The 27874-nt window shown below is 40.3% G+C and overlaps 1 protein-coding gene across 2 annotated transcripts; it reads left to right on the top strand.

Annotated features, from left to right (window-relative positions):
* Positions 1–1579: 1579 nt before the first annotated feature.
* LOC135514381 (noelin) lies at positions 1580–15164 on the top strand. Of its 2 annotated transcripts, none has more exons than XM_064937826.1 (6): positions 1580–2028; positions 5960–6109; positions 7616–7771; positions 8795–9014; positions 11132–11238; positions 12247–15164. In XM_064937826.1, exons 1-6 carry the CDS (start codon positions 1963–1965, stop codon positions 12922–12924), a joined length of 1377 nt encoding a protein of 458 aa, XP_064793898.1. In that variant the 5' UTR covers positions 1580–1962; the 3' UTR covers positions 12925–15164. The 2 variants fall into 2 exon arrangements, with proteins under 2 accessions (XP_064793898.1, XP_064793897.1); XM_064937825.1 differs by lacking the exon at positions 1580–2028 and adding an exon at positions 4105–4471.
* Positions 15165–27874: the final 12710 nt, after the last annotated feature.

Below are 27874 nucleotides of genomic sequence, written 5' to 3'. Positions count from 1 at the left end.
AGAACTTTGTACTGTAGATTAGAAGTAAAACCTTGAAACCAGCTGTATCGGGTTTACTAATGTGTTAGTTCTAGTAGCAATGTTGACTATGGCGTAAGTTAATATGGTGACAATGATGTAGGCTGTGTGTAGCAGTTAGCAGTTATGGTGTGAAGGTTTGGCTTGCAAAGTTTTTTTTGCCTGGTCACAGACAGCTGTTGTGTTGTGCACTGAAGCCCAAAAGTGAAGGGAAAAGGTGAGAGGAGATGCAGGAAGGAATTATACAATGAGTAAATTGATCATGCTGTTTATATGTGGCTGTTATGAAAGGGAACTGTGTTTGTGGGTGATCAGGGGTGTACTCATTCCACCAATTCTGTTGAAAAACGTTTATTAAATGGAAAACAAATGGAACACAACGAGGATAAACATACCTTAATTTGTCCAATAGGAACTTTAGTTTTTCAACTGTTTAGACGAATGATTACACCCTAGATCAGGTAGATGCAGGCAAGAGTGTGCAAGGCACTATGTTGTATGTTACCTTGACTACTCAAATATTTATCTTGAGCTGTGCACCTATGTTGTAAACTTTAATTCGTAGGCTAGATTGTAGCAACCTCATGATGGATATAGGGAAATCTGAGTGTGATTTAGTAGCCTAAACCTATTGATGTTACATTGTACTGGGTGGATGTAATATGAATAACAGTCATCTAATATGCTGTAATAGAAATAAGGCCATGCTCACAAAAAGAAAATTGTCTTCCCTAATCTTAAACGGCACCGACCGCCACTGGTTTCCATGCTCTTGGCAGCTTACATTTAAATAAAAGCAACAAACAGCAGGGATTTAGACAACTACAAGCCCGGGACAATCCACGGTACCAGCCACAAGGTCTAACCGTTCAAATAAATATGCAATATCATTACAGTAGGCCTACTTTCAATTGGTGGGTGCAAAAATCCATACACTGCTTTCCTTGACTTGCCTCTTCTTCATGACATTTCTGGCTATACCACCAGTTTTTTCTTCAGCTCGCTTTGCATACCTTCCCTCTTTTTCTTGTTTCCCTCTGACATTTCTGAAAGGATCAGGGGAAGGTAGGAGTTGAGGAAATGTCAACTAAAGACCTGGACAGGGGAAAAGGGGCATCTAGAGACATAAATCTAGGAATCTATGATCACATGACAAAGAGTTAGTATGAGATAAGCATGTAAGACACCACTTTGGTGAGTATTCACAGCTTGAGCAAGATAAAGGGGGTAGACTATGCATTAGATGGATGCCATGACTTCATGCTAAATTATTTTCAGAAGTATTCTGTAGCAAACACCAATACTGCAATGCTGCTATGGCCTACAACTACTACTATATATATCTCAGCAGATCCCAGAACCCATCATTATGTTGGCTACTAATACTTTCATTTATTCTACATAATTTTTTGAAATGTTGGCTAGTTCTACAGGTTACGAACCATGAACGGCATTCTATTCTATATTCTCTCTTCTCCTATGAACCCCGGCCCCATCTCCCTTTAATGGCCAAACCTACCAAATAATTATTGAATTTCCCACTCCAGTTCCTGTTACATCCGGTTTCAGCACCACGGCTAGCTCCTTCCCGCATTGTCGTGATTTAGCTCGTGCACCCCTCTGCTTGTTTTGCGGAGCCAACTTTTGACTAAAGGCTGTTGGAGTTGTGATTTGAGAAAGCTTTATGTTTTTTCTTTCCATGTTTCGCATTCGAGGTGGCTGACAGAAGGAGGACAGCGGGAAGAGGATCTTCATCACAACGCACTGAGATGCATTGAACATCATGCAGTGACGGCACCTCACCAAATTTATTATTTACCTTTATTTTAGTGCTCAGCTCTGCAACGAAGATTGCAAGACGACACGTATAAGAGGAGGAAGACCTTAGTGGAAAAGACAATCTGCATGTGAAAGTACTGGATCTGGTGCTATCGGAGGCAAGAGATGCAGCCTACAAGCAAGCTTCTGAGTCTCACCCTCCTCGTCTTGATGGGCACTGAACTCACCCAAGTAGGTTTATAAACGCCATTTTACTCCCCATTTAAGATACTTAAAACATGATTTGCGAATTATCCTACAGATTACTTAATTAAAGACGGTGTATGCCTAGAGACTTAAATATATTATGATATAGAGACGATAAAGGTTTTTCATCCCCCGAAAAAAATTGATAAACTCTTATGCGCATCCACGAGAGGCATTTCTATAGCCAGACTGTATGCTATCTATTCCTGATTGTCTACAACAACAATTAGACAATCAATTAAATAGTCTAGGGTACATTGAAATATTTAAATTGTTGTTTCACATGCAATTCATCTAACTAATTATATATTAATTCCAATTATGTGTGAGATAATCGAAGTCGACATCAGCGAGCAAAACGACTGAATCAAAATTAATCCCATGGCATTAGCAGTGAGAGCCTACTTTGAACTGAGACTTTGGCTAAATCTGGTTCAACTTTCAGCCCATTGCGGAGTCCCTATCCCACTCAGGGGGATCTTGGTGTGACTATCCATATCCGCATGTCTGAAGACTTATTTTGGAGAAGTGAGAAGTGATACTATAGACAGCGAGCAAAAAGAATCATCAAATTAGTCAACTATTAATTTCACAATGACAGAAGTAGGGCACGTTTACATACATAGATGAGTAACGCTGTTTTGAGAATATCTATTAAACACGCTGATAACATGTGACTGCAGTTTCATTTAGTCAGAATTGTGGGCCTATTGGTTTAGTATGTCAGTGGAAAGGCTAAATAAGAAAGTATTGCATAAACCAGATTCTATCCCAATTTGTAACATGAATAGCCTAATCTCTTTACATTGATCCTACAGGAAGAAAGCTGCAAACCAAAATCATTCAACACAGCAATAATAAACTGCTATTTAAAATGGGAAACCATTTTTAAAAAACGAATCATTTTTGTTATGATTAATAGCTATGATTAATAACTGGTATTCATTTGTAATGCTGGCCTTCAGGAACATGCTCTTCTTAATATCTCAATTTTCTTTTCAAATAATTGTTTCTCTGTTCAAAGATGCTTTGCACTCCACGGTGACACAGCGCCTCCCCCTGGCTGACACAATGCCACCTACTTTTCCGACAGTCTTGGACACCAACAGGGTGTTCACGCTTTTGTTCTAGCCCAGCACTAACACACTTGGTCACACACTAATCAACTGATCATCAAACTCTGGATTAGTTGAATCAGGCATTTGGTGCTTTCAAATTGTCATGACAAATTGACATTCTTATTTACATTCCTGAAGCTGGTATGGCATGCTATGTCACTACTACTAGGCTACACAGTATTTTACAAATGAGCGTGCAATATAATTTGTAACGACAAGGTGGCGGAATGTCCCTAGATATCCCTGCACGTGGTTGGTTAAGCAAAACAAGTCCATGAACAGCGATAGATATTATGCCTGCATGTGCCATTATTGCGCCACGGACTTTGTACAAGCCTGATGTGAAGTCTGATGTTGTTTAAAATCTCTACCATTAATCAGATGTTCCAAGATTACGATTTTGTCGTTTTGTCTGTGAATAACTATATCAATATCCTGCATGTCTTTTTTTTGGATGCAATTAAACGTGATTGTACCTTGCTTTCTAAGGCGCTTGTCGATAGTTGATGCTGATGGGTTTCAATGTGGTTGGACTAATCCAGTTATTCTCCCCATAGAGTAATCCAGCCACTGTTATTAAGTAACCTACACAATTAAGGCATTCAGTCTGAGAATGCCGTTTAGTTTAGGTTCGTTTGGGCTCGTTTCGTCTCAATTGCTTTTGTGGGGTTGCATGCTTAACTGGATTATATCACGCATAGACTTCAAAGTCTGAAGTCATGTTATTTACATGCAGTATTCCCTAACATGAATATACTATTTTGTATTTGGTATAGAAGGTGGAAAGGTGCATAATGCTGTCTCGTGGAAAACTCGAAAGCGTGGCACCACGGTCTTTGGCTGACGGTTTATTGATCCGTGCTGGGTGGGCGGGGGGTATCCAGCGAATGGGAGAGGCGACTGAATTCCGTTATTTTATCAACTCGAGAGTGATTGCAGGAGAACGGATTCACAGTTTAAAACAACCGCATTGGCCCATCACCACAGTCGCCTTTGAAGAGGGCAGAACCTCCACCTGTCATCCAAACATGTTCAAACCCAGACTGTCCGCTGTTGCAGCCATGCCGTTGCATCAAATGACTGGCAATGTTATTTGCCTAGTTAGTTCTCCACTGGAATGTGTACAATGAAGATTTTGGTAATACGAAGAAAGCGCAGATATGTCGGTGCCTTTACTCAAGATTGGAGTGGTGCTGAGCACGATGGCTATGATCACTAACTGGATGTCGCAGACATTACCGTCCTTGGTGGGACTCAACACCACCAAGCTCTTGGTAGCGTCAGGAGGGAAAGCAGACCGGAGCACAGGCGTGAGTGACAGCTGATTCAGGAACCATTAGAAGCATGTACCCTACTGAGGACAAATTGCGCGTTTACATTTGTGCAAATAGCACGAATAAAAATAGTTTACAAAATGTATTAGTATTCGTATAATTGATCATGTTGGTTGTTAATTTAAAGAAAAAAGCTGCTCTTGGTTGTACATCAAAAGAGAGGAAAATTGAGTGTAGTGATTATTGCCTATCCATGAACATATAATAAACGGCTAATAATTATGTTACTATTCCTGTTAACCTTGTGTAGGTCATACAACTTTCACATATTCTTTGTTAAATGGATGAAGTTGATATACTGTAAATAAGTGTAGTAATGTGGTCCAATGATGGACAATAATAACAATTCTAAAACTGTGACTAATGTATTTTAATATAAAGAGCAACATTAGGCTCCATTATATATACTAACAGCTAATGTGGCATATTATATACATAATGGATCTTAGCATTATACGCTGCATGTCACTAATTGCCAGGGTATATCTAGAGCCATATTTCTATTCATATCTATATTGCTTTGGCTTTGTGTAGTGGTAAAACTTAAACCAATCCACATTTCAACCAGCCTCTGTATCTAATTATTACTCTGAAGGCGTGTTGCTAAGTAGGCAATGACTGTTTAATTAAATGACTCTACCTCATGACTTTATTGGAGGCTTGAAAATGTAACGGCACAGATTAAATCATGTTAAAACATTACAAGTACTAGATTATGACTTTAATATTATCACAATCTACCGAAAGCTATTTGAGTAGATTTACAAAGATGTTTTCCTCAATTTGATGTTATATCCTTTTGCCAGCCCCTTTGTCTTCAGAGTGTGGTCAGTCTGTTTGATTGTTGAAGATTAGGGTGGAGCATACTGCAAGGTTCAAAACTACAGATGCCATTTTGCGTAATCATACTCCATCATCTTGGAACAAGGTTATGTATATTCCTGTGGTGAAATGATTCCGCTTCAAACTAGCACAAATTCTCTGCAGAGATCATGATTTTTGTTCAAACCTCCCAAAATGTAATTATATTGTTTGGTAAGCGAATGTGTTTTAGAAATGAGTAGTGATGTGGTGCGACTAGTGATGTGGTGTATCTTAAACCACTGAGCTAAAGTGAGCCTTGCAAAGCCAAGCCAAACTGAGCTGGACTGTACTGGCCTGGTAAACCATTCTCCACAGTTGCTGAAACGGTGCTGGAAAGGACAATGTGAAGAAAAAAAAACATGTCAGAGCCAGTACAGTATGGTATGGAAATGGAAATACTGTCACATCCCATCATTACATGAATAACCCTTTTCCATTCATCTCTCCCTGTCTGGCCCCGTCCTTGTCTCTGTCTGTCTGTCTGTCTGTCTGTCTGTCTGTCTGTCTGTCTGTCTGTCTGTCTGTCTGTCTGTCTGTCTGTCTGTCTGTCTGTCTGTCTGTCTTATCATCTCTCTCCCTGTCTGTGTGTCTCTCTTGTAGGTGCTGCCAGCCAACCCCGAGGAGTCATGGCAGGTGTACAGCTCAGCTCAGGACACAGAGGGCCGCTGTGTATGCACCGTGGTGGCGCCTCAACAGACCATGTGCTCGCGGGACGCCAGGACCAAACAGCTCCGGCAGCTGCTAGAAAAAGTAACCACCCATGTAGCATGACGCACTACTGTACCCATTACCTCCTGTTATCAGAGTTCCACTAGAACAAACACCATTCACCAGTTGCACCACGAATACCATGACATCTTCTTTTCAGCAGTAACAGCCTATGGACAGAGGACAGGAGTCACTCACTTGTATGGTTCCTTGAGAAAAGCAATTCAGTTCACCCTGCAGGATTTTGCCGATATTAATTCCCCATCATCATCATTTCATACACTACCGTTCAAAAGTTTGGGGTCACTTAGAAATGTCCTTGTTTTTGAAAGAAAAGCAACGTTTTTGTCCATTAAAATTACATCAAATTGATCAGAAATACAGTGTAGACATTGTTAATGTTGCAACTGACTAATGTAGCTGGAAACGGAAGATTTTTAATAGAATACCTACATAGGTGTCCCAAGGCACATTATCAGCATCCATCACTCCTGTGTTCCAATGGCACGTTGTGTTAGCTAATCCAAGTTTATCATTTTAAAAGGCTAATTGATCATTAGAAAACCCTTATGCAATTATGTTAGCACAGCTGAAAACTGGCCTTCTTTACACTAGTTGAGTGTCTGGAGCATCAGCATTTGTGGGTTCGATTACAGGCTCAAAATGGCCAGAATCAAAGACCTTTCTTCTGAAACTCATCAGTCTATTCTTGTTCTGAGAAATGAAGGCTATTCCATGCAAGAAATTGCCAAGAAACTAAAGATCTCGTACAACGCTGTGTACTACTCCCTTCACAGAACAGTGCAAAATGTCTCTAACCAGAATAGAAAAAAGAGTGGAGGCCCCGGTGCACAACTGAGCAAGAGGACAAGTACATTAGAGTGTCTAGTTTGAGAAACGGGCACCTCACAACTCCTCAACTGGCAGATTCATTAAATAGTACCCGCAAAACATCAGTCTCAAGGTCAACAGTGAAGAGGCGACTCCGGGATGCTGGCCTAGTCATTTACAACATTAACAATGTCTACACAGTATTTCTGATCATTTTGATGTTATTTTAATGGACAGAAAATGTGCTTTTCTTTCAAAAACCAGGACATTTCCATGTGACCCCAAACTTTTGAACGGTAGTGCATGATCTGACATTGTCTTATACAGTAGACTTGTTTGGAGGCCAGGTGTTGCACAAATGTGGCACCTTGATGGGGAATAACTGTTAGTCCATGTTAGCATACTCTCAATCCCTATCCCGGATGTAGATGTTTCTGATTTGCTTGCTCTTCAAGTCCACATAATAGTATGTTGCTCTTGAGCACTTGAATCACTGTAATGTCTGGCTTGGCACATTAGAGATTACAGTGACACTTTTTGCATTCAATCATCCATAGCATATCTACAATTAATTGAGCAATGCACCAACATTTTATGTTGAGAAGACCCTAAATCACTAAATGCAAACCCAGGTAAAACAAGTATTCTTTGTATATTTGGGGCTGTATTTAGGTCTTTATTATCTTTATTTTATTTTTATTGTTTCCTATGTGTTAGGTCCAGAACATGACCCAGTCTATCCAGGTGCTGGACCAGCGGACCCAGAGAGACCTACAATACGTGGAGAGAATGGAGGTCCAGCTGAAAGGTCTGGAGACCAAATTTAAACAGGTGGAGGAGAACCACAAACAGAACATTGCCAGGCAATATAAGGTATGTCAACATTGCTCTTACATAGACAACATTGTACAAAGAGATGTCCTCTAAGTGGAGTTATGGGTCTATATTTATCATGCGTCTCAGAGTAGAAGTGCTGATGTAGGACCAGGTCCTTCCTGTCTATATAATGTTATTTATAAAGGCCTAAAAGTCCAAACTGATCCGAGATCGGCACTACTACTCTGGGAAGCATGATACATACATCCTCTGGTGTAAATGAAACCCTTACACCTAAATGATTGTCCCTGCAAATAAAAATAAACGTCATGAACTACTCTGATGATGTTTATGTTTGTTTGTGTCTGTGTGTACGTGTTCCTCATCTATCCTCACATGTTTATGTCATGTTCTGTCATGAACATCCCTGGGAGTGATGACCCTTGCACGTTTTGTGTGTGTATATTAGATAGGCTAGTGAGTTAGATTATTCGACACTCAACAGTATCTCATTTTCTTTGCTTGCAGGGCTAACTTTAGGAAATTATAAAGCTGCAGAGACTGAAGAGGCAGTTCAATCCCAGTGTTCTATCCCTGAACTTGACCAATGACTATTTGCATCATGCATTCTATTTGAAATACGGCACCTTTTTCACCCTCTGACCTTCACTGCTCTTTGCATTTCTGCATGTTACTGTAGATGCATTCCATTACTAGATTTTGTTCGTTTTTTTATTATTTCAGTACATTTTTATTTAATTCCATATCTCGTTAAATTTAGTATATACATACTTGGTTTACTACAGAGAAAACGTTGTATGTGACATGAAAGCGTGTAACCCTAAGATGTTGCATTTTAAAAGGTGAAAATAAAATATTTTCCCAAATTGTTTTTGGTGTGCCGAGGACTTGTTTCATGCTGCTTATGTTTGGGATGATGTCACATCCGCTCATGATACTGTTGAATGTGTTAGGTCCACTCTGCACTCACCATAGGGAGATAGCCAGAGTAGGGCAAGACAAGTGTGGCACACCCATTTGCTCGCATAACACTGAACCAAGCCTATTTTAACCTTTCAGGCAATAAAAGCGAAAATGGAGGAACTTAGACCATTGATACCAGTGTTGGAGGAGTACAAAGCTGATGCAAAATTGGTATTGCAGTTTAAAGAGGAAATCCAGAATCTGACGTCTGTGCTAAATGAACTCCAGGAGGAGATTGGAACCTATGACTACGAGGAGCTACAAAACAGAGTGTCAAATCTTGAAGAGAGGCTTCGTGCGTGCATGCAAAAATTAGGTAGGCCCAGATAACACCGAAACACCCCCATTTACTTCCTTGTGCAAGGGGCCAATCAGAGCTACAGTAGTTATTCTTCTCACACCAGCAGATCTCTATCTATCCACCACCCCTACATGTTCTACCCCTACAGTATATCAGCTTTAACATACTCAGTTATTCTCTCATGTTAGGGAATCAAAGATGCCTTGACTACACCTATTCCTATTCATACTCCTACATGTACTTACTTGCCTACTGCAAATCAAATCAAATGTTATTGGTCACGTACACATGGTTAGCAGATGTTAATGCTAGTGTTGTGAAATGCTTGTGCTTCTACTTCCGGCAGTTCAGTAATATCTAACAAGTAATCGAACAAATTCACAACGACTACGTCATACACACAAATCAATGCATCAATGCTTAACAATATTGTTGATGAAAAAAGAGATTGTCCTCATACAGTATGTCAAGTTAGCCACTATTTAAACACGTTAGGATTTAGAGTTGTTAACGGGTGACTTGAGTTACATTTTGCTAATGTAATCCTATTTAGTCAAAATTACATCACTAGCACATCACGTTATGCGTACCTGAAATGAGCTAATGAGATTATGTTCACTTCTTGACTAAAAGCTACACACCATTGTAGCGGCAGTCATCTAAAAATAGTGACAGGATATAACAACTGACAGATTACTTATTTCAGTAATCTCCTTGTTGCATTGGGTTGTTCACAGGAAGGAATATAGATACAAAGCCTACCTGTCACCATGTTTCTTTGATTGATGTAAAAAATAAGTGAAAGGCTGAAAGTACAGATGTAGGATCTTAATTTGAGACAGTTTGCAACAAGACATGTGAATTGCAATTGATTTACATTTTTGTAGGGGTTGATACATTTTTGGTAAAGGAATATCAAGTCTGAAACTTCCAAGTGGACATTTGGCTACTACAAACAGGAAATTACAAACTTCAGAAGCCTTTTTAAACATCAAATACACAACAATGTTTTTGTAGGAAAGTTATTCTGCGACAGGGTGATCAAATTAAGATCCTACATCTGTAGATGAAAGGCTGAACAAATCAATGAATGGTACAAAATGCATGTTTAAAAAGACAGGAGGTCAAATGTAAAAGAAATAGACTGGTAAGGAATGAGACTGAGGGAAGACAACATGCATTGAAGTCAGTTTCCTTCACGCAACTATATGATTCCATTATCAAGCCAGCTACATGCACTGTTGGTAGCATTGACTGTTAGGATGCTGAGTGTACCAATAGGAAAACATAGACCCTGTAGGGAGGGAGAATAGCTAATGTGCTGGCAAATTCCTAGAAATTTAAGAATGTCTCACTCCAATATGAGAGGATTATCCACTTTTGTTTCAAGTGCTCAGCTTTAACTTTCCAAGTACTATAGCAATGGGAGATAGCAAGAGTTACATAGTAAGGAACACTATCTAAGAAGAATGGGGGCTGATGCTTTTTTTCTGGATGTGAAGTGAGGGGGAGGTGTGAGTGTGAATTGACTCAAAATGTAATATTGCACTTACTGTCCCTGTTTTTAATATAGCATTTGTAGAGGAGAGTAATTGAGTGTGCTTTGTAAAAACAGAAAAGTATGTTTCCATTATTCATAGTTATCATTTATCTATGCTATTGAATTGATACTGTTGAACAGAGACCACGAGACCAAAGTTAGTGAGCCAACGTTGATTCTGAGGCACAGAAATAGATTGCAGGAGGACTAGATTCTGGCATACACATGTATACAGTATCTACACAGTTCTTGCTAGAGAGCCCTTCAGCTAAAACACGAATGTCAAAACCTGAAGAAATCACTGAACTGATCACTAGAATGCAATACTAAAGCTGGATTTGTCATCATAAACAAGTCATATTGAAAATGTAATTTTCAACATAATTATATATCAAGTATACTTGGTAGATCAAGGTCACTGACCTATGCAGGCAGACACACACACACACACACACACACACACACACACACACACACACACACACACACACACACACACACACACACACACACACTGTTTTCCAACCTATAGACAGCATTGATATTACAGAGATAAATGCAGTAACTTGCATTGTGTCTTTGGCTCTTGCAGCATGTGGGAAGCTGACAGGAATCAGCGATCCAATCACAATTAAGACGTCTGGATCAAGGTTTGGATCCTGGATGACTGACCCCCTGGCACCTGAGGATGACACTAGGGTAGGTCTGCTTCTGCAATACCTATCATATTTATTATACAGTATAAACATAAAACAGAGTCAGCGAAAACATGTTTTGTTAATTATGCAATTGTGAGGAACCTCAGGAAAGATAAAATATCAGATGTAAGATGTTAGCTAGCAATGTAGCATTAATCATGTTTGAATTACCCAATTACTCAAGTTTTCACCAACATGGATCCCATTAGAACCTCAGTAATGTGTTTTCATGCCTCACTGTCTGGGATTTGCTCACCGGCACCACAACAATGGGATGTATTTACATCTCCGGGTTGTCATTGCCGTAAGATAAGTCATTCTAGGGATAATTGGTGTCTGATATTATTTATACTATGTGGTGTCTGATATTATATATACCTTATGTCTGATAAGAGATGAATCCAAGGATTGGATGAGCGTTTTGTTTTACTAAAATACTAAAATATCACTCGTTATCATGCAGAACTTGTATTATTGTGTTCGTTAAGGAATACCACTGACATTCATTCTTTCCATGAATCCAGATGAAAGCTATGATCCCTTATTGATGTCACTTGTTAAAGCCACTTCAATCAGTGTAGGTGCAGGGGAGGAGACAGGTTAAAGGAGGATTTTCTTAAGCCTTGGGACAATTGAGACATGGATTGTGTGCCATTCAGAGTGTGAATGGGCAAGACAAAATATTTAAGTGCCTTTGATTTGGGTATGATAGTAGGTGCCAGGCGCACCGGTTTGTGTCAAGAACGGCAACACTCCAAATCTGAGAGATCAGAGATAAATTGAGTCATCCGCACTGGCTCTCAATGATTGATGAGGGTCGAAGCCCTGGCTTTGTAGAGAAAGTCTGTCTGGGAAAACTTTGATATCCTTAGTTTAATCTCAGGGTTACAGCAGAAAGACCACAAGCGCTCCATGATTTGATATTACAGGAAGGTTTTAGAAGAACATTTGCAATAACACACTGTACCTGAGAATGACAACTCTATAATGGTCTTGTATTCCTATCCAGGTGTGGTACATGGACGGTTACCACAACAACCGATTTGTGCGGGAGTACATGTCCATCTACGACTTTATGAATTCCGACAACTTCACGTCTCACCGCCTCCCCCACCCGTGGTCGGGCACGGGTCAGGTGGTCTACAACGGCTCCATCTACTTCAACAAGTTCCAGAGCCACACCATCATCAAGTTTGACTTCAAGACCTCCGTCATCAGCAAGTCACGCCAGCTGGACTATGCCGGCTACAACAACATGTACCACTACTCCTGGGGAGGCCACTCGGACATCGACCTCATGGTGGACGAGGGCGGGCTCTGGGCCGTCTATGCCACCAATCAGAACGCGGGGAACATTGTCATCAGCAAACTGAACCCCAACACCCTGCAGATCGTCAAGAGCTGGACCACCAATCACCCCAAGAGGAGCGCAGGAGAGGCCTTCATGATCTGTGGTACGCTATATGTCACCAATGGCTACTCCGGTGGGACCAAGGTGTACTATGCCTTCAGCACCAACTCGTCCACCTACGAGTACATTGACATACCGTTCCAGAATAAGTACTCTCACATCTCCATGCTGGACTATAACCCTAAAGACAGAGCGCTGTATGCGTGGAATAATGGTCACCAGGTGCTGTACAATGTTACCTTGTTCCACGTCATTCGCTCCGAGCAGGAGCAGTAGATAGCTAGCCATGCTGTGACCTTCTAATTCTACGGCAGACCTGGGTTCAAATACTATTTGATTACGTTCAAATATTTTTTAGCATTTGCAACAGTTACATTGGTTCCATTGCACCAGGCAAGCTCAAATCAACCGTGGCTAGATCAACTGAATTTGAACACAGGTCTGGTCCACAGATCTTTCAAAGTAGGGGAGATATGTAACTCAAATCAAAGTTTATTGGAAATGTACGCAGATGTGCATATGTAATCGCAGGCGCAGTGAAATACTAAGTGCTTCTAGCTCAGGGTTTCCCAAACTAGGTCCTCGGGACCCCAAGGGGTACACATTTCGGCTTTTGCCCTAGCACTACAAAGCTGATTCGAATAATCAACTAATCATCAGATTTGATCATATGAATCAGCTGTGTAGTGTTAGGGCAGAAAACAAAACCTGCACCTCTTGGGGTCCAGAGGACTTGAGTTTGGGAAACGCTGTGTAACGCCAACAGTGTAGTAATATTTAGCAATAATAAAATAAATACACACATAATCCAGAAACATTTAAATACATTAAGAAATTAAGAAACATGAGAACGAGCAATGTCAGAGACCGGAATATAAATATATATACATATAATGGTGTCTAAAGACAGTACGGGCAGTATATGGTTCGAAAACGTGTGTACAGCAGTAGTTATATAGGATGAGCCATGACTAGAATACAGTATATACATATAAAGTGGGTAGAACAGTATGTAAACATTATTAAAGTGACCAGTGTTCAATGACTGTATGTACACAGGGGCTGTAGTCTCTAAGGTGCAGGGTAGAGTACTGTGGAAGTAGAGAAGTATCCTGTATGTTACTCAGTAACAAGAAATAAAGTACATCATGATATATAATGGGTAGAAGGTATAGAAACAGAATGTAAGAACAGGTACCGAAAAGGTAATGCCTTTCTTGATTTAGATGACTTTAAAAGTCTTATATTGATTGTGTTTTTATGGAATTACCCACTCTTGACTTCTTTCATCACAGAGGAATAGTGCAGCCTAATGTATCGTAATGTAGAATTGTATTACTCTAGAAGCTGAAGGGATATGAAATCCTGGGCCTTGTTTATCAAACTATATTAAACCAAACTGTGGGACACAACACACAATCATGACCACTTTCCCCAGGTGGGTGCTACTCATTGGTGGTGGCTGAGGTCACGTTTCCCCTAAACATCTGGAAAATGAGATGAGCAATGAGACAAGGATATCCCAACCGGCCAAGCCCTCCCTAACCCGGACGACGCTAGGCCAATTGAGCGTCGCCCCACGGACCCCCCGGTCGCAGCCGGTTACGACAGAGACAGCGAACCCAGGGTCTCTGCTGGCGCTGCAGTACAGCGCCCTTAACCACAGCGTCACCCGGGAGGCGAGCCATGTTTCTTATTTATATTAACATCAACCCATAATGGTATCCCCATGCGTTGGTAGCAAAAAATCTATTTGGAACAGGTGGAATGACACCTCATAACACAATTCAAAGTATTCTGTCTTTCCTGCGCAATACGTCCTCTCAGGAACCAACACAACACAACCACTCATTTGCATGGGATCACCTGTAGGTATATTGTAGGATCTGAGTATGATTGATAAATGAGGCCCAATGGACCACAGTGTAAAGAATCTAGTCAATGACAATACCGTATATCTGGGAACACAGACTACAGACAGTTAAGGCAAAGACTGTTGGAAGCACCCTGTTTCATTAATGTTTCTTTGTGGTGTGTATTTTCTCTTTTTGTATTTTCTCTTTTTGCATGGGCATTTTTACCAACCAAAATGGTTCCCTTCTCTGGATGTATTTTGCAATATTATGACGCTGTTGTACAGGAGACTAGTTTAGCATTGCTAGGAGGCAGGCTTTTTACTTTCTTATTGTCATTGGGGTTGATATACAGTATGTTATTATTGTTGGTATTGATATTTACTGTAATAGCCTGTCTTTGTAGATTGTATTGTATTTGACGAGCTTGTATATTTCTGTCAGGCAAAAAAAAAAAAAAAAAACGACACTGTAACAATCACGAGAATGTGCAAACAATGTACCTATGAGCCAGTGTAGTATCCATTGGCTATTGTTTTAATTTGACATCACAAATCTTCTGTCTGTTTCTTAGAGTGATAAATTGTGACATTTTATTCTGTTGAGCTCGCATATGTATCTGCAACAACAGTCATATGAATAAACATGAGCTTTGTTCTACAATAGACTCTTTGTCCTTAGAAAATAAACTTCTGAATAAGATGACTTTCCTCAATCAAACCCATTTCTGCAATGCATCTGTAAAAAAAATGCAATTTTTTTTTTTTGGGGGGGGGTCTCACAGATTTTGAAACAAGTGCTTCACATCTCATTGCATTATCCAAACGACGTATACAACTGTTTGGTCAATGGAGCATAGGACACAAAAACGCAGTTACAACCCAGAACATGAAAGGAGAGGAAAGAAAGCACATTAAAGTCATTTCGCTATTGTTGCTCATCTGGATCCACCATTCCCTCTCCATGGCAACAGAGGTACACTGCAATAACCTCTTCCCTCTGGCAGCACGGAACAGCTGGTCTGGATACAGCTCTGTACATCGCTGACTGAGCTTCAGCCACAAAACACAACACACTTAATTAGCTCTCCACACTTCTCCCAACGCTGAGAAAATGATTGGTTTCGCTCCGACAATAATGATGATGAACAATGCAGAAGCAACAAGGCCTGTAAAAGAAGACATCACATACCAGAGTCTCTAGCTCCAAGTTGTTGCGCACCATATGGGAATGAAGAATCTGGAGGTAAGATGTTTATCTTGACGGAGGTAGCCCACTTTGGTTAGTACAGTATTATTCCTGATGCTCCATGAATTCAGTGCAATCATCTCTTTCTCTAGTAGGAATATTGTGATGCTATAATCCTTCTGAATATCATCATTGTGCTCATTCTTTAGCTACTGCATGCTGATTGAACTCCAACGGGCTATTCTAAATTTGCTGTACTGTACAGTACTATACTATTCCACATCCTCATATTCTGGCTTGTGTCCACTACATATCCTATCTTGTGGTAGTAGTTATGTTTTAGTAACATAGTGCAGAGTGTGGTGTGGGATGCACTTGAATTTGACACTTCCCCACAGAGAGAATCAATCCGATTCTCAGTCGAGTTTTGATTTATTGCTTTCTCAGCTATCTCTCACATCCCTTTTGTGCCTGTAAATGTGTTGTATGCACAGTTTAATGCAATGAACCAATATTTAAGATGGAAACAAATCATCAATCAATGTTTCCTCAACCGGACATTTCCCTGTTACACATGGATTTTAAAGGGATATCCTTACACCTTGTGAGTGTCCTATTGACTGTGTTCTAGTCATTTAGTTCTGAGTAATTACATCAGCACAGATGGTGCATTCACAAAAACCACAGCAGGCCTACAAAGGTATTTCCCTTCAGAGACAGAAATGTTCAACATTGTATTCTGTAGTCTAGTCACTTATGATTATACAAATGAAACCCATTCATCCTTCTCTAGGCTTCAAATCAATCTCAATCCAATGTAAAATATTTGTCAATGGGATTAAGCCTTGCATCTGTGAAATTCTAGAATTCAATTTGAAATAGATTCTGCTATCGACATATCAGATTGTCAGATTGCCCACAGTGTAAATGAACATGTACATTAGACGTTCATATAATCAGTAAAGATGTTACATATGTAGGATCTTAATTCGAGCCGGTTTGCTACAGCAGGAAAATAATACTGCAGCAACAGGAAATGTACATTATTATGTGGATTACAATTAATGGACATTTTTGTAGGGGCGGATACATTTCTCGTAAGGGAAAATGAAGTCTGAAATTTCAAAGTGGAAATTACAAACTTCAGAAGCCTTTTTAACTTAAAATACACCACACGTTTTAAATGTCCTCCATTGCAAGAACGTTCTCCAATAACACTACGTACAGTATGTATGAATAGAGATGACATACGATACAAAGATGTTATCAATGCCTGATGTACAGTATATCCCCTTCAATTAAAGTGTTACTGTTGTTTGGAGATGACATATCATATTCTATTCTACAATATGGTGTATTTGAAAGACTTGCCCAGAGAAGGAGGTCAGCACAAACCATAAATCTGTAAAACAGAGTGAATATCTACCCAGAATTTCAAAGCTTAATATCCTAAATGTTAAATTCCTAACAATTTACGTATAACTTATAAATGGATATATACTGTACCATATGTGTAATCTGAAACCATCCATTTTAAATTATGCACACCAGTTCAGTTGAAATGTTCTCCTGCTTTTATTTCTCAACTATATTCTGCCTAGTGTGTACTTTCTCCAACACTTCAGTCATCCTTCAGCTATCACCTTGCTCTTCCTCAATGTGGTAAAGTGTTAAAGCATATCTCTGTGCCAGTCTCCAGAGCCACACCTCAGATACTACTGATAATGGCTTCCAGAAAAAAAGAGCATCTGCTCCGTCTATTTTTACCTCGTCCACAAATCCCCCTGTGCTGGGGGGGGGGGCACAAAGCCTTCTAGACGTGCGGAGAGGCTAAACCAGCTCCAAGAGACTAGAACAAAACAAGAAGTAAAGTCCTCTAGCCACGAACAAAGGAGCTCCATGCAAATTCACCCCGGAATTCACAGTCAATGTCATGGCTTCCCTGAAAGACCGTAACATATTATTACAACTGCTTTGAGGGTGTGTGTGATGCAGAACAGGGGGGATTGTGTCTTATGCAGATTTTGGGGTGGTGTCACATTGATGTTATATTTCCGACACCGCGCGAGGAATGAAACGCCTTGGCAATCTTTTGTTCGGGCTTTTACTGTACTTGTGAAAATGTCTGTGCTCGTATATGATATCTATAAGGGTTTGAGTGAAAATCTCAAGAAAGTTCCAATGGTGATATTAGTACAGTAAAGAGCTGATTGATGATGTCCTGTGAGTCAAAGCACTAAGACGACAAAGGCATGCTGACGCAGGCAGAATGCTAAGGATTCTCATAGAAGGGGAAGTACTGTATGAGCTGCAGGCTTCCTGCGCTTAATCTTCGTAATAGCGGTGAAAGCTCCTGCACCAACATGTAACAAATGTCATGCGCGACAATAAGAGAACATATACCTCTGTCTGCCACCACATCTCTCGTGATTCTAAACATGGAGTTGGCATCTAAAAGAATGTTTCTCTTTTAAACTCTTTGTTCTTTGTATGTGTAAACATTATGCAATAAGTGACATGAGACTTCAGACACTGAAGTAACACATCCTTACGAATTGCAAATGTTGGTATTTTGCTGCACTAAATGTTGGCTTACATCTTTAATTAGCAGTCACATACAAATAATTCATTTTCGAAAATAAGACAACCCAATGCATATTTTATGTTTATGTTTTATGTTTCCTACAATATACAGCACGCAATCTTTTCTCCCATTCCTCAAGTCCACACTAAGGGCAAAACTATGCCATGATTGCCTCATTCACTGCCATTTATCAATACCACCGGCTTTTGGTAATGCAGGTCAACAACAAAAGCATGATAAATGTGAAATCTTTATGACAGTGGCCTTTACAGTGGCATTAGGAAGCTCAACAGAAGTGACAGCTGACGTTTTATACCTTAGGTGTACGTCCTGTTCGATCTTCAACATTATAGACCACATCAACGGGGAGTTGTGCAGTTTTTCTGACTACGCAACATTTTGGCCAGGCCACGTCTGCACAGCGGCAGGAAACAAGGCAGCAGTAACTCATTAGACCTCCCCATTGCCTCTCCATTGACTAGGCTATTTAGAGCGACAGAGAACAAATTATATCATAGCATGAATGGAAATGAACTGATTAAATAAACATGAATGAAACACTGCAACGTTGGATAAACATCTGTCCTGCATCTTTATCAGGAGTTTGGTGAAATACTTTATTAAAATGCATATAGGGATATTCTAATCAGGTAAATAGCCAGCTCAGTAATGACATTACAGTAGCTCAAGGACAATACTTGTGCTGCACCTTGCAAATATGTACATTGTAAGACAAATGAGGGAGAATAAAGAGTTTTCAGTGAAAGTGAGGTGTTTGATATGTGTGTGTGTGTGTGTGTGTGTGTGAGGGGGGGGTGTAATGCATCACAAACAACATCAAAATGGTAATGTGGTATGTACTTGGGGGAAATTAGAATTCGAGAATGGGTTAGAAGAGGATGGAATTTAGGACTCTACAATTGAGCTCAAGTCATCTCATAATACACAATTACAGCTTGGACTGACCAAATGGACCCAGTTGGACTAGATGCAAAATGTGATCCCCTCCAAAATATACAAATATGATGAATACTGAGTATTACAAACAGGCAATACAAGCAGTATTTCTGTTTTGGCCAAAGTCTGCTCATACTATCTCATTTGGTGGGGCTTTTGGATGACATTCTGGTTGAGGCCCAGTATTTGCCTCGCTTAGGCGAGGAGCAGGGCAGTGTGCCATACAAAGGCTAAGGCCCAGATGGTCCCTGGACTTCAAATGCCATATGTCAGGGACTCAAGTCTTGTGGTATGTGCTGGTTGGCACTCTGTATCACTGGTGAGTAATAGGATGAAAAAGGAAAAATGTACAAAAGGAAGATTTTTTTTTTTACAGATGGTCATACTATTAACACATTATCTGTTTATGAGCAACTGCTTGCTAAGGCTATAGTTAGAATTAGGTTTAGAATAAGGGTTGGGGTTAAAGTTAGAGTTAGGGCTATGGTTAGGGTTAAGTTTAGGGTTAGGATAAGGGTTAAGGTTAGTAGATAGTTCAAATGTTACTGATATGTAACAGTGTAACTTCAGACCGTCCTCTCGCCCGCTCGTTACCCATCACTCCACAAAAGCCGCAGCCATTGCAGAGGGGAACTACTGCAAGGGGAACTACTACTTCAAGGTCTCAGCGCAAGTGACGTCACCGATTGAAACGCTATTTAGCGCGAACACCGCTAACTAGCTAGCCATTTCACATCCGTTACATGTAGACCATCCAAATAAAGTATTTTACCGTATGTCCTGCCGCCTAAGTAATATCAAACATTGTTATAAAAACTGCCAGCTGAGATTATTTTCACACTATTCCATTCAAGTGTGTTTTTACACCTATTTATAAGGTAGGCCATTCCACCAGTATTTCCATTGAGTTAATGTGCCAGAAAAATAGCAACAAAGTTTCCAAGCTTCAAACAATGAAAAGGGTTAGGTACTACAATATAATCATACAATCTTATCTGTCTTTTGCCACAATGTCCACTCAGAATACAGTGCAGTGAAAAAGGGGCAAAGAACGATCGCTAATGCACTTTAGTACACTGCGCTGTTCCATACATTTGACCTTATTTTATCGCCACAAAAACGTAATACTTCCAGGTCAACTGTAATATGAATACCATTGTAAAGCACAATTTCTCCACTTTCCAGCAAAATCAATTACGAGACCTTCATACTGCCCGTCTCTACATGATTTAGGAAGGTAATGGAGCTTTGTCTGGTCTTTAAAAAAATTGCGTAATCACTGCGAGCCATTATGGTTCTCAAAAACCCTGACAGCCGCAGTTTAATTGTGACGATAAATGTAGCACCACCCTAAAAACACAATTTCAATGAGAAACTATATAAACTCTTCATAGTGTTTTATTTACATTTTAGAGGTGATAAGTTGGATATATTGGGTGAAAATGCCGTTTCCCCACACGACATAAAGTGCCTTGCAAAGGTTTTCACCCCTTTGGCATTTTTCCTATTTTGTTACATTACAAACTGTAATTTAAATTGATTTTTATTTGGATTTCATGTAATGGACACACACAAAATAGTCCAAATTGGTGAAGTGAAATGAAAAACAATACTTGTTTAAAAAAATTACCAAAAATTAAAAACAGAAAAGTGGTGCATGCATATGTATTCACCCCCTTTGCTATGAAGCACCAAAATAAGATCTGGTGCAACCAATTACATTCAGAAGTCACATAATTAGTTAAATAAAATCCACCTGTGTGAAATCTAAGTGTCACCTGATCTGTCACATGATCTCAGCATATACACCTGTTCTGAAAGGCCCCAGCGTCTGCAACACCACTAAGCAAGGGGCACCATGAAGACCAAGGAGCTATCCAAACAGGTCAGGGACAAAGTTGTGGGGAAGTACAGATCAGGGTTGGGTTATAAAAAAATATCCGAAGCTTTGAACATCCACGGATCACCATTAAATACATTATTAAAAAATGGGAAAACATGGCACCACAACAAACCTGCCAAGAGAGGGCTGCCCACCAAAACTCATGGATGACGCAAGGAGGGCATTAATCAGAGAGGCAACAAAGAGACCAAAAATAATCTTGAAGGAGCTACAAAGCTCCACAGAGGAGATTGGAGTATTTGTCCAAAGGACCACTTTAAGCCGTACACTCCACAAAGCTGGGCTTTACGGAAGAGTGGCCAGAAAAAAGCCATTGCTTAAAGAAAAGAATAAGCAAACATGTTTGGTGTTCGCCAAAAGGCATGTGGGAACATATGGAATAAGGTACTCTGGTTAGATGAGACTAAAATTGAGCTTTTTGGCCATCAGGGAAAACACTGTCTGGCACAAACCTAACCCATCTCATCACCCCGAGAATACCATCTCCACAGTGAAGCATGGTAGTGGCAGATCATGCTGTGTGGACGTTTTCATCGGCAGGGACTGGGAAACAGGTCAGAATTGAAGGAATGACGGGTGGCGCTAAATACAGGGAAATTCTTGAGGGAAACTTGTTTCAGTCTTCAAGAGATTTGAGACTGGGACGGAGGTTCAACTTCCAGCAGGACAATGACCCTAAGCATACTGCTAAAGCAACACTTGAGTGGTTTAAGGGGAAACACTTAAATGTCTTGGAATGGCCTAGTCAAAGCCCAGACCTCAATCCAATTGAGAATCTGTGGTATGACTTAAATATTGCTGTACACCAGAGGAACCCATCCAACTTGAAGGAGCTGGAGCAGTTTTTGGGACAAAATGGGACAAAATCCCAGTGGCTAGATGTACCAAGCTCATAGAGACATGCCCCAAGACACTTGCAGCTGTAATTGCTGCAAAAGGTGGCTCTACAAAGTATTGACTTTGGGGGGGGGGGGGGGTGAAAAGTTATGCACGCTCAAGTTTTCCATTTTTTTGTCTTATTTCTTGTTTGTTTCACAATAAAAAATATTTTGCATCTTCAGAGTGGTAGGTATGTTGTGTCAATCAAATGATACAAACCTCCCAAAACAATCTATTTTAATTCCAGGTTGTAAAGGCAACAAAATAGAAAACATACCAAAGGGGTGATTACTTTCACAAACCACTGTATCTCCCCCTTTCACTAATACGCAGTAGCTTTTCCTTCCCCACCCACCATTTTTTTTTAAACCCGGCAACGCTCCATTGCCTTCTTCAATCATGCAGAGACGGGCAATATGAAAGTCTCGTCATTGATTTTGCTGGAAAGAGGAGAAATTATGCTTTACAATGGTATTCATATTACAGTTGATCTGGAAGTATTATGTCTTTTGGGCCTTAAAATAAGGTCAAATGTACGGAACAGCGTGATATGTTATATGCTCCCTTTCTGATTTTCTCTACTTTTATATATGTTTGATACTGAATGTTATCAGATCTTCAACCAAAACCTAATATTAGATGAAGAGAACCTGAGTTTACAATAACAAAAAAAATTATACTTCACCATCACACTACACTACCACCACCATGCTTGACTGTTGATATGAGATTCTTACTGTGGATTGCAGTGTTTGGTTTTCGCCAGACATAATGGGAACCATCTCGTCCAAAAGGTTGACTCAAGTTTGCCAAAAAGCACCTGGAAGCACCCGGATGATCATCAAGACTCTTGGAAGAATGTTCTATGGACAGATGAGTCAAAAGTATAACTCTTTGGGTGACCTGGGTCCCATTACGCCTGGCGAAAACCAAACACTGCATGCCACAGTAAAAATCTCATACCAACGGTCAAGCATGGTGATAGTAGTGTGATGGTTTGGGGATGCTTTGCTGCCTCAGGACATTGACGACTTGCTTTAATAGAAGGAACCATGAATTATGCTCTGTATCAGAGAATTCTACAGGAGAATGTCAGTGCATCCGTCTGTGAGCTGAAGCTGTAGCGCAGCTGGGTCAAGCAGCATGACAATGATCCAAAACACACAGTCAAGTCTACATGAAAATGTCGAAAAAGCAACACATTTGAAGTTTTGAAATGGCCTTGTCAAAGTCCAGACCTAATCCCAACTGAGATGTTGTAGCAGGACTTGAAATGAGCCGTTCATGCTTGAAAACCCACAAATATCGCTGAGTTAATAAGACGGTTCTGCATGGAAGAGTGGGCCAAAACTCATCCACAGTGACGTGAGAGACTCTACTGGAGCATTTGGTTGGAGTCATTGCAACTAAAGGTGGCACAACCAGCTACTGAGTGTAAGTGGGCAATTACTTTTTCACACAGGGGCATCGCATAACCTTGGTTAAGAAATAAATGAAATAAGTATGTAATTGTTATGTTATTTGTTCACTCAGATTTCCTTTATCTACTATTAGGTTTTGGTTGAATATCTGATCAAATTCCGTATAACAAATATGCAAAAGTAGAGAAAATTAGAAAGGTGACAAAGACTTTTTCACAGCCCTGTACATTAACAGAGAGATGGCAAACAATGCCTTGAGGTAGGAAACACAGTCATTAGTGTTTTAAGGCTTTCAAGAGAAAGGAGACAAATACCACGGAGTGCACTCTTATTTGTCTCTAGCTGAGGCCAAGAAAATCAGTGCTAAGAACACTTCAGGCACATAGAGACTACCCTGGCATGTGCGCTATGTGTATCCCCAGCCTCTATACTCGGGCGTCAAGAGACTTACAGAGTTCCCCTCAAACAATGGAGTAAACAAGCGCTGCACAGAGATGAGCAATACGGTTCTCAGTGGGGGCAATTTGCTGATAGAGACATTCTGTACTACGGCTTTGATGGGTTTTATTCAAAGCTATGTAGCCTTAGGGTTTGGCATGAGAACAAGGCATGCATTTCCCTTGTTAGTCTACTCCGTTGCATTCATGGTATGCTGTCCAACATTGTATAAATACTGAACCAGAACCAGTACCACTACAATCATGTTGTCAATTTATAACTAGTGTCTCCACAAAGTTGGTTTATTTTGTCATCCATGTCATCCATTCTATAGGTTCTGCCAAAAAATCTGATCAAAGGACAGATAAACCTGCTTTGAAGAAACCCTTGCTCTTTAAATAATTAAAATATTAATACAAATGAATTGATCTGACTACAATCCCATTTGCAGGTCGTTAGCTTCAAGACAGATCTCATTATCTGACTGAAGAAGTTTAGTACAATTCATACTCACAGAATGCCTTGACTGACTTACATTTCCCAGCCATATCAAAGAGGCATTCCATCCACATATTTGCACAATGCAGCTCGCAGTTCTGCTCTTCACATTTCTGTATCTAAATAATAAATGTCATATCGTAATGGCTTTTTCAGTCACTCCAATTTTTTTGTTTCATCCCAGCGCAGATTTTGGATTCTGCATCTTCTATGTGCTAAATCCATATCAAAGGGTCAGAGGTCAATAAATTAGACCTTTAGCTAAAAATAACAATAATTAATATGAGCCTATTATAGTTATATATATAATATTATAATAGTAGTGCACTGAAACATTAACCTATTGCTTGTATAGTTTTCCTTTCTTTAAAGGAGCACTAAAGTTCTCTCATAGAGTGATCTAGTCTTGAGCAATTAATAGCAATAACTTAATTATAGCAACGGCTCCTTTTGCAGGTCAGGACAGTGCTCAACTGAGATTAACTCTAAGGACTTTTCAGTGCTCAATTGAAAAGCCAAATGGTTAGCCATACTGTATCCTCATTTTCACAGAATCTGCTAGATGAGTTCCAAACCCTAACTAAATCTATGAAAACTATGGTAAGCACTGGTGTAGTGAGCAGCTATGGTGGAATGTCAGGATTAGATTTTCAGGAGATTAACTGTGCATGGAGGAGAAGCTGACAGCTCCATCTGCTTCTTTATTGGAAAACACACACATGCCCATGCACACACACACACACACGCACACACAAACACAAAGTAGGCCTACGCAAGATTGACTGACAAAATAAGTTTGTCTACCATAGAACAAAACAAATAAACACACTGAAAACATCAAATATAATTTGGCTGTAGAATGTTTTACTGACTTGTGAAAGTGCGACGCTTTACTTGGTCCATCTTGGTGGGAACGGTTGAAGGATGTCAGAGGAGTCTCTAGCAAAGCCATGCTGAGCGTATGGCTCAGTGAGTGGTGGGCACACAGACAGATTTCACAGGTCAGCCACAAAAGGTTAACGAGATGTCAAATGAGGATCAAACCTGAGGTGAGTAGATGCCTGGATGCATTGTTCCAGGGCACATTCCGCCTCACTTCTTCAGTGCTACAGTATTTAACTCGCCTGCTGCTTCTCTGGGAAATGAACCTTGCACCATTAAAATGGCATAATCTGTAGTCCAAATGGTACATCTTATCTGTAGTATAATCAAACTCCTGGAACCTGTAGTGGGTTATAGTCAGCAACCACCGTCCATTGACGTTGTAGCGGGATACCAAAGAATCTAAGAGCAGTATATGCTGGAGAGGTGACATCTATTTCCGCCTCCATTTCCATATCTACTTTTTTCTAGTTTTGACTTCAAGTTAGCACTGATATGGCCCTGTCCATGGTGCTGGATACATGTGCACCCGGTTTTAGGGCACGACATGAGATTCCTGTAAGCTTGTTAGATGTTATCATCGTAACCTGCAGCTTCTACAATGGAAGTTACAGCAGATGTGTTAACCAAGGATTGTCTTACATTGCTTTGCCTTGTTGTGACTGTCTTGGCAGCAGAATGTAACCAAGATGAACGTAACTCGGGCTATTTTGGCTGCCCAGACATCAATTGACCCACTTCACCAACTCTCCACAAGAGCCTCACAACTCATTAGATTACATGTAAATAATCACTCTTTCTGAGTGATAATTCGTTTTGGAGCCATACTATGTAATGGAGTACAATTACTTCACAACAGTCAGCAAAAACATGGTAAACCTAATGCACTCTATGGGAATATCGGCCTAGCCGTTAAGTTATTCATGGTGATTATGGGGGGTGAAAAATGGGAACACTCATGTTTTCCCCTTTATAATTAAGAAATAAGGCACAAGGGGATGTGGTATATGGCCAATGTACCACGGCTAAGGGCTGTTCTTAACGGAGTGCCTGGATACAGCTCTTAGACGTACTATATTGGCCATATACCACAAACCCTCGAGATGCCTTATTGCTATTATAAACTGGTTACCAAAGTAATTAGAACAGTAAAAATAAATGTTTTGTCATACCCGTGGACCACGGCTTTCAGCCTATCAGCATTCAGGGCACGAACCACCCAGTTTGTAATGTAAAATTTATAATACTATTGTGTTTCAATGTTGACCTTAAAAGCTCTAGTCTATGCTCTGTGAGCACCAAAACACGCTTTTTAAGGCCAATGAAATCCAGACAAGCTCTGAAAACCTGTCACGCACTTACAAGCCCCAATACAAAGAAACAAATTAAAGCAGTATTAGAGAAGACAGGTCTGACAATCTAGGGAACCTGTCAGAGCTCTCATGCATGCCTCTCAATGCCTCACCAATACAGATAGGTCCTCAGATAAGGCATCAACAAACATGATCCGGTGTTGAACACTTACCTACTGTGTTCACATAGGGATCACACATACCAAGAACGGTCTATTTCAAAATGTTTCGATAATACATAACTCGATAGGATCAGGTAGTAGAAGATTTTGGAAACACTTCTTCACCCAGGAAGAGGAGTACATGCACAGTGCATTCGGAAAGTATTCAGACCCTTTGAATTTCTCGTTTTGTTACATTAAAACCTTATTCTAAAATTAATGTAATTTCCCCCCCTAATCAATCTACACACAATACCCCATGATGACAAAGCAATACATTTTCACAAAAACTGAAATATCACATTTACATAAGTATTCAGACACTTTACTCAGTACTTTGTTGAAGAACCTTTGGCAGTGACTACAGCATTGCTTCTTCTTGGGTATGACACTACAGGCTTGGCACACCTGTATTTGGGGAGTTTCTCCCATTTTTCTCTGCGGATCCTCTCAAGATCTGTCAGGTTGGATGGAGAGCATCGCTGCACAGCTATTTTCAAGTCTCTCCAGAGATGTTAGAATGGGTTTCTGGCTGGGCCATTCAAGGACATTCAGAGACTTGTCCCGAAGCCACTCCTACGTTGTCTTGACTGTGTGCTTACTGTTGGAAGGTGAACCTTTGCTCCAGTCCTGCGCGCTGTGGAGTAGGTTTTCATCAAGGATCTCTCTGTACTCTGCTCTGTTCATCTTTCCCTTGATCCTGACTGTCTCACAGTCAATGCTGCTGAAAAACATCTCCACAGCATGATGCTGCCACCACCATGCTTCACCGTAGGGATGGCCAGCTCTAGGAAGAGTCTTGGTGGTTCCAAACTTCTTTAATTTAAAAATGATGGAGGCCATTGTGTTCTTGGGGACCTTCAATGCTGCAGAAATATTTTGGTACCCTTCCCCAGATCTGTGCCTCTACACAATTCTGTCTCGGAGCTCTGAAGACAATTCCTTTGACATCATGGCTTGGTTTTTGATTTTACATTCACTGTCAACTGTGGGACATTATATAGACAGTTGTGTGCCTTTCCTAATCATGTCCAATCAATTGCATTTACCACAGGTGGACTCCAGTCAAGTTGTAGAAACATCCCAAGGATGATCAATGGAAACAGGATG

This window comes from Oncorhynchus masou, chromosome 25, assembly GCF_036934945.1.
Source record: "Oncorhynchus masou masou isolate Uvic2021 chromosome 25, UVic_Omas_1.1, whole genome shotgun sequence".
Taxonomy (NCBI): Eukaryota; Metazoa; Chordata; class Actinopteri; order Salmoniformes; family Salmonidae; genus Oncorhynchus; species Oncorhynchus masou.
This window is presented reverse-complemented; position numbering and strand designations above follow the sequence as displayed.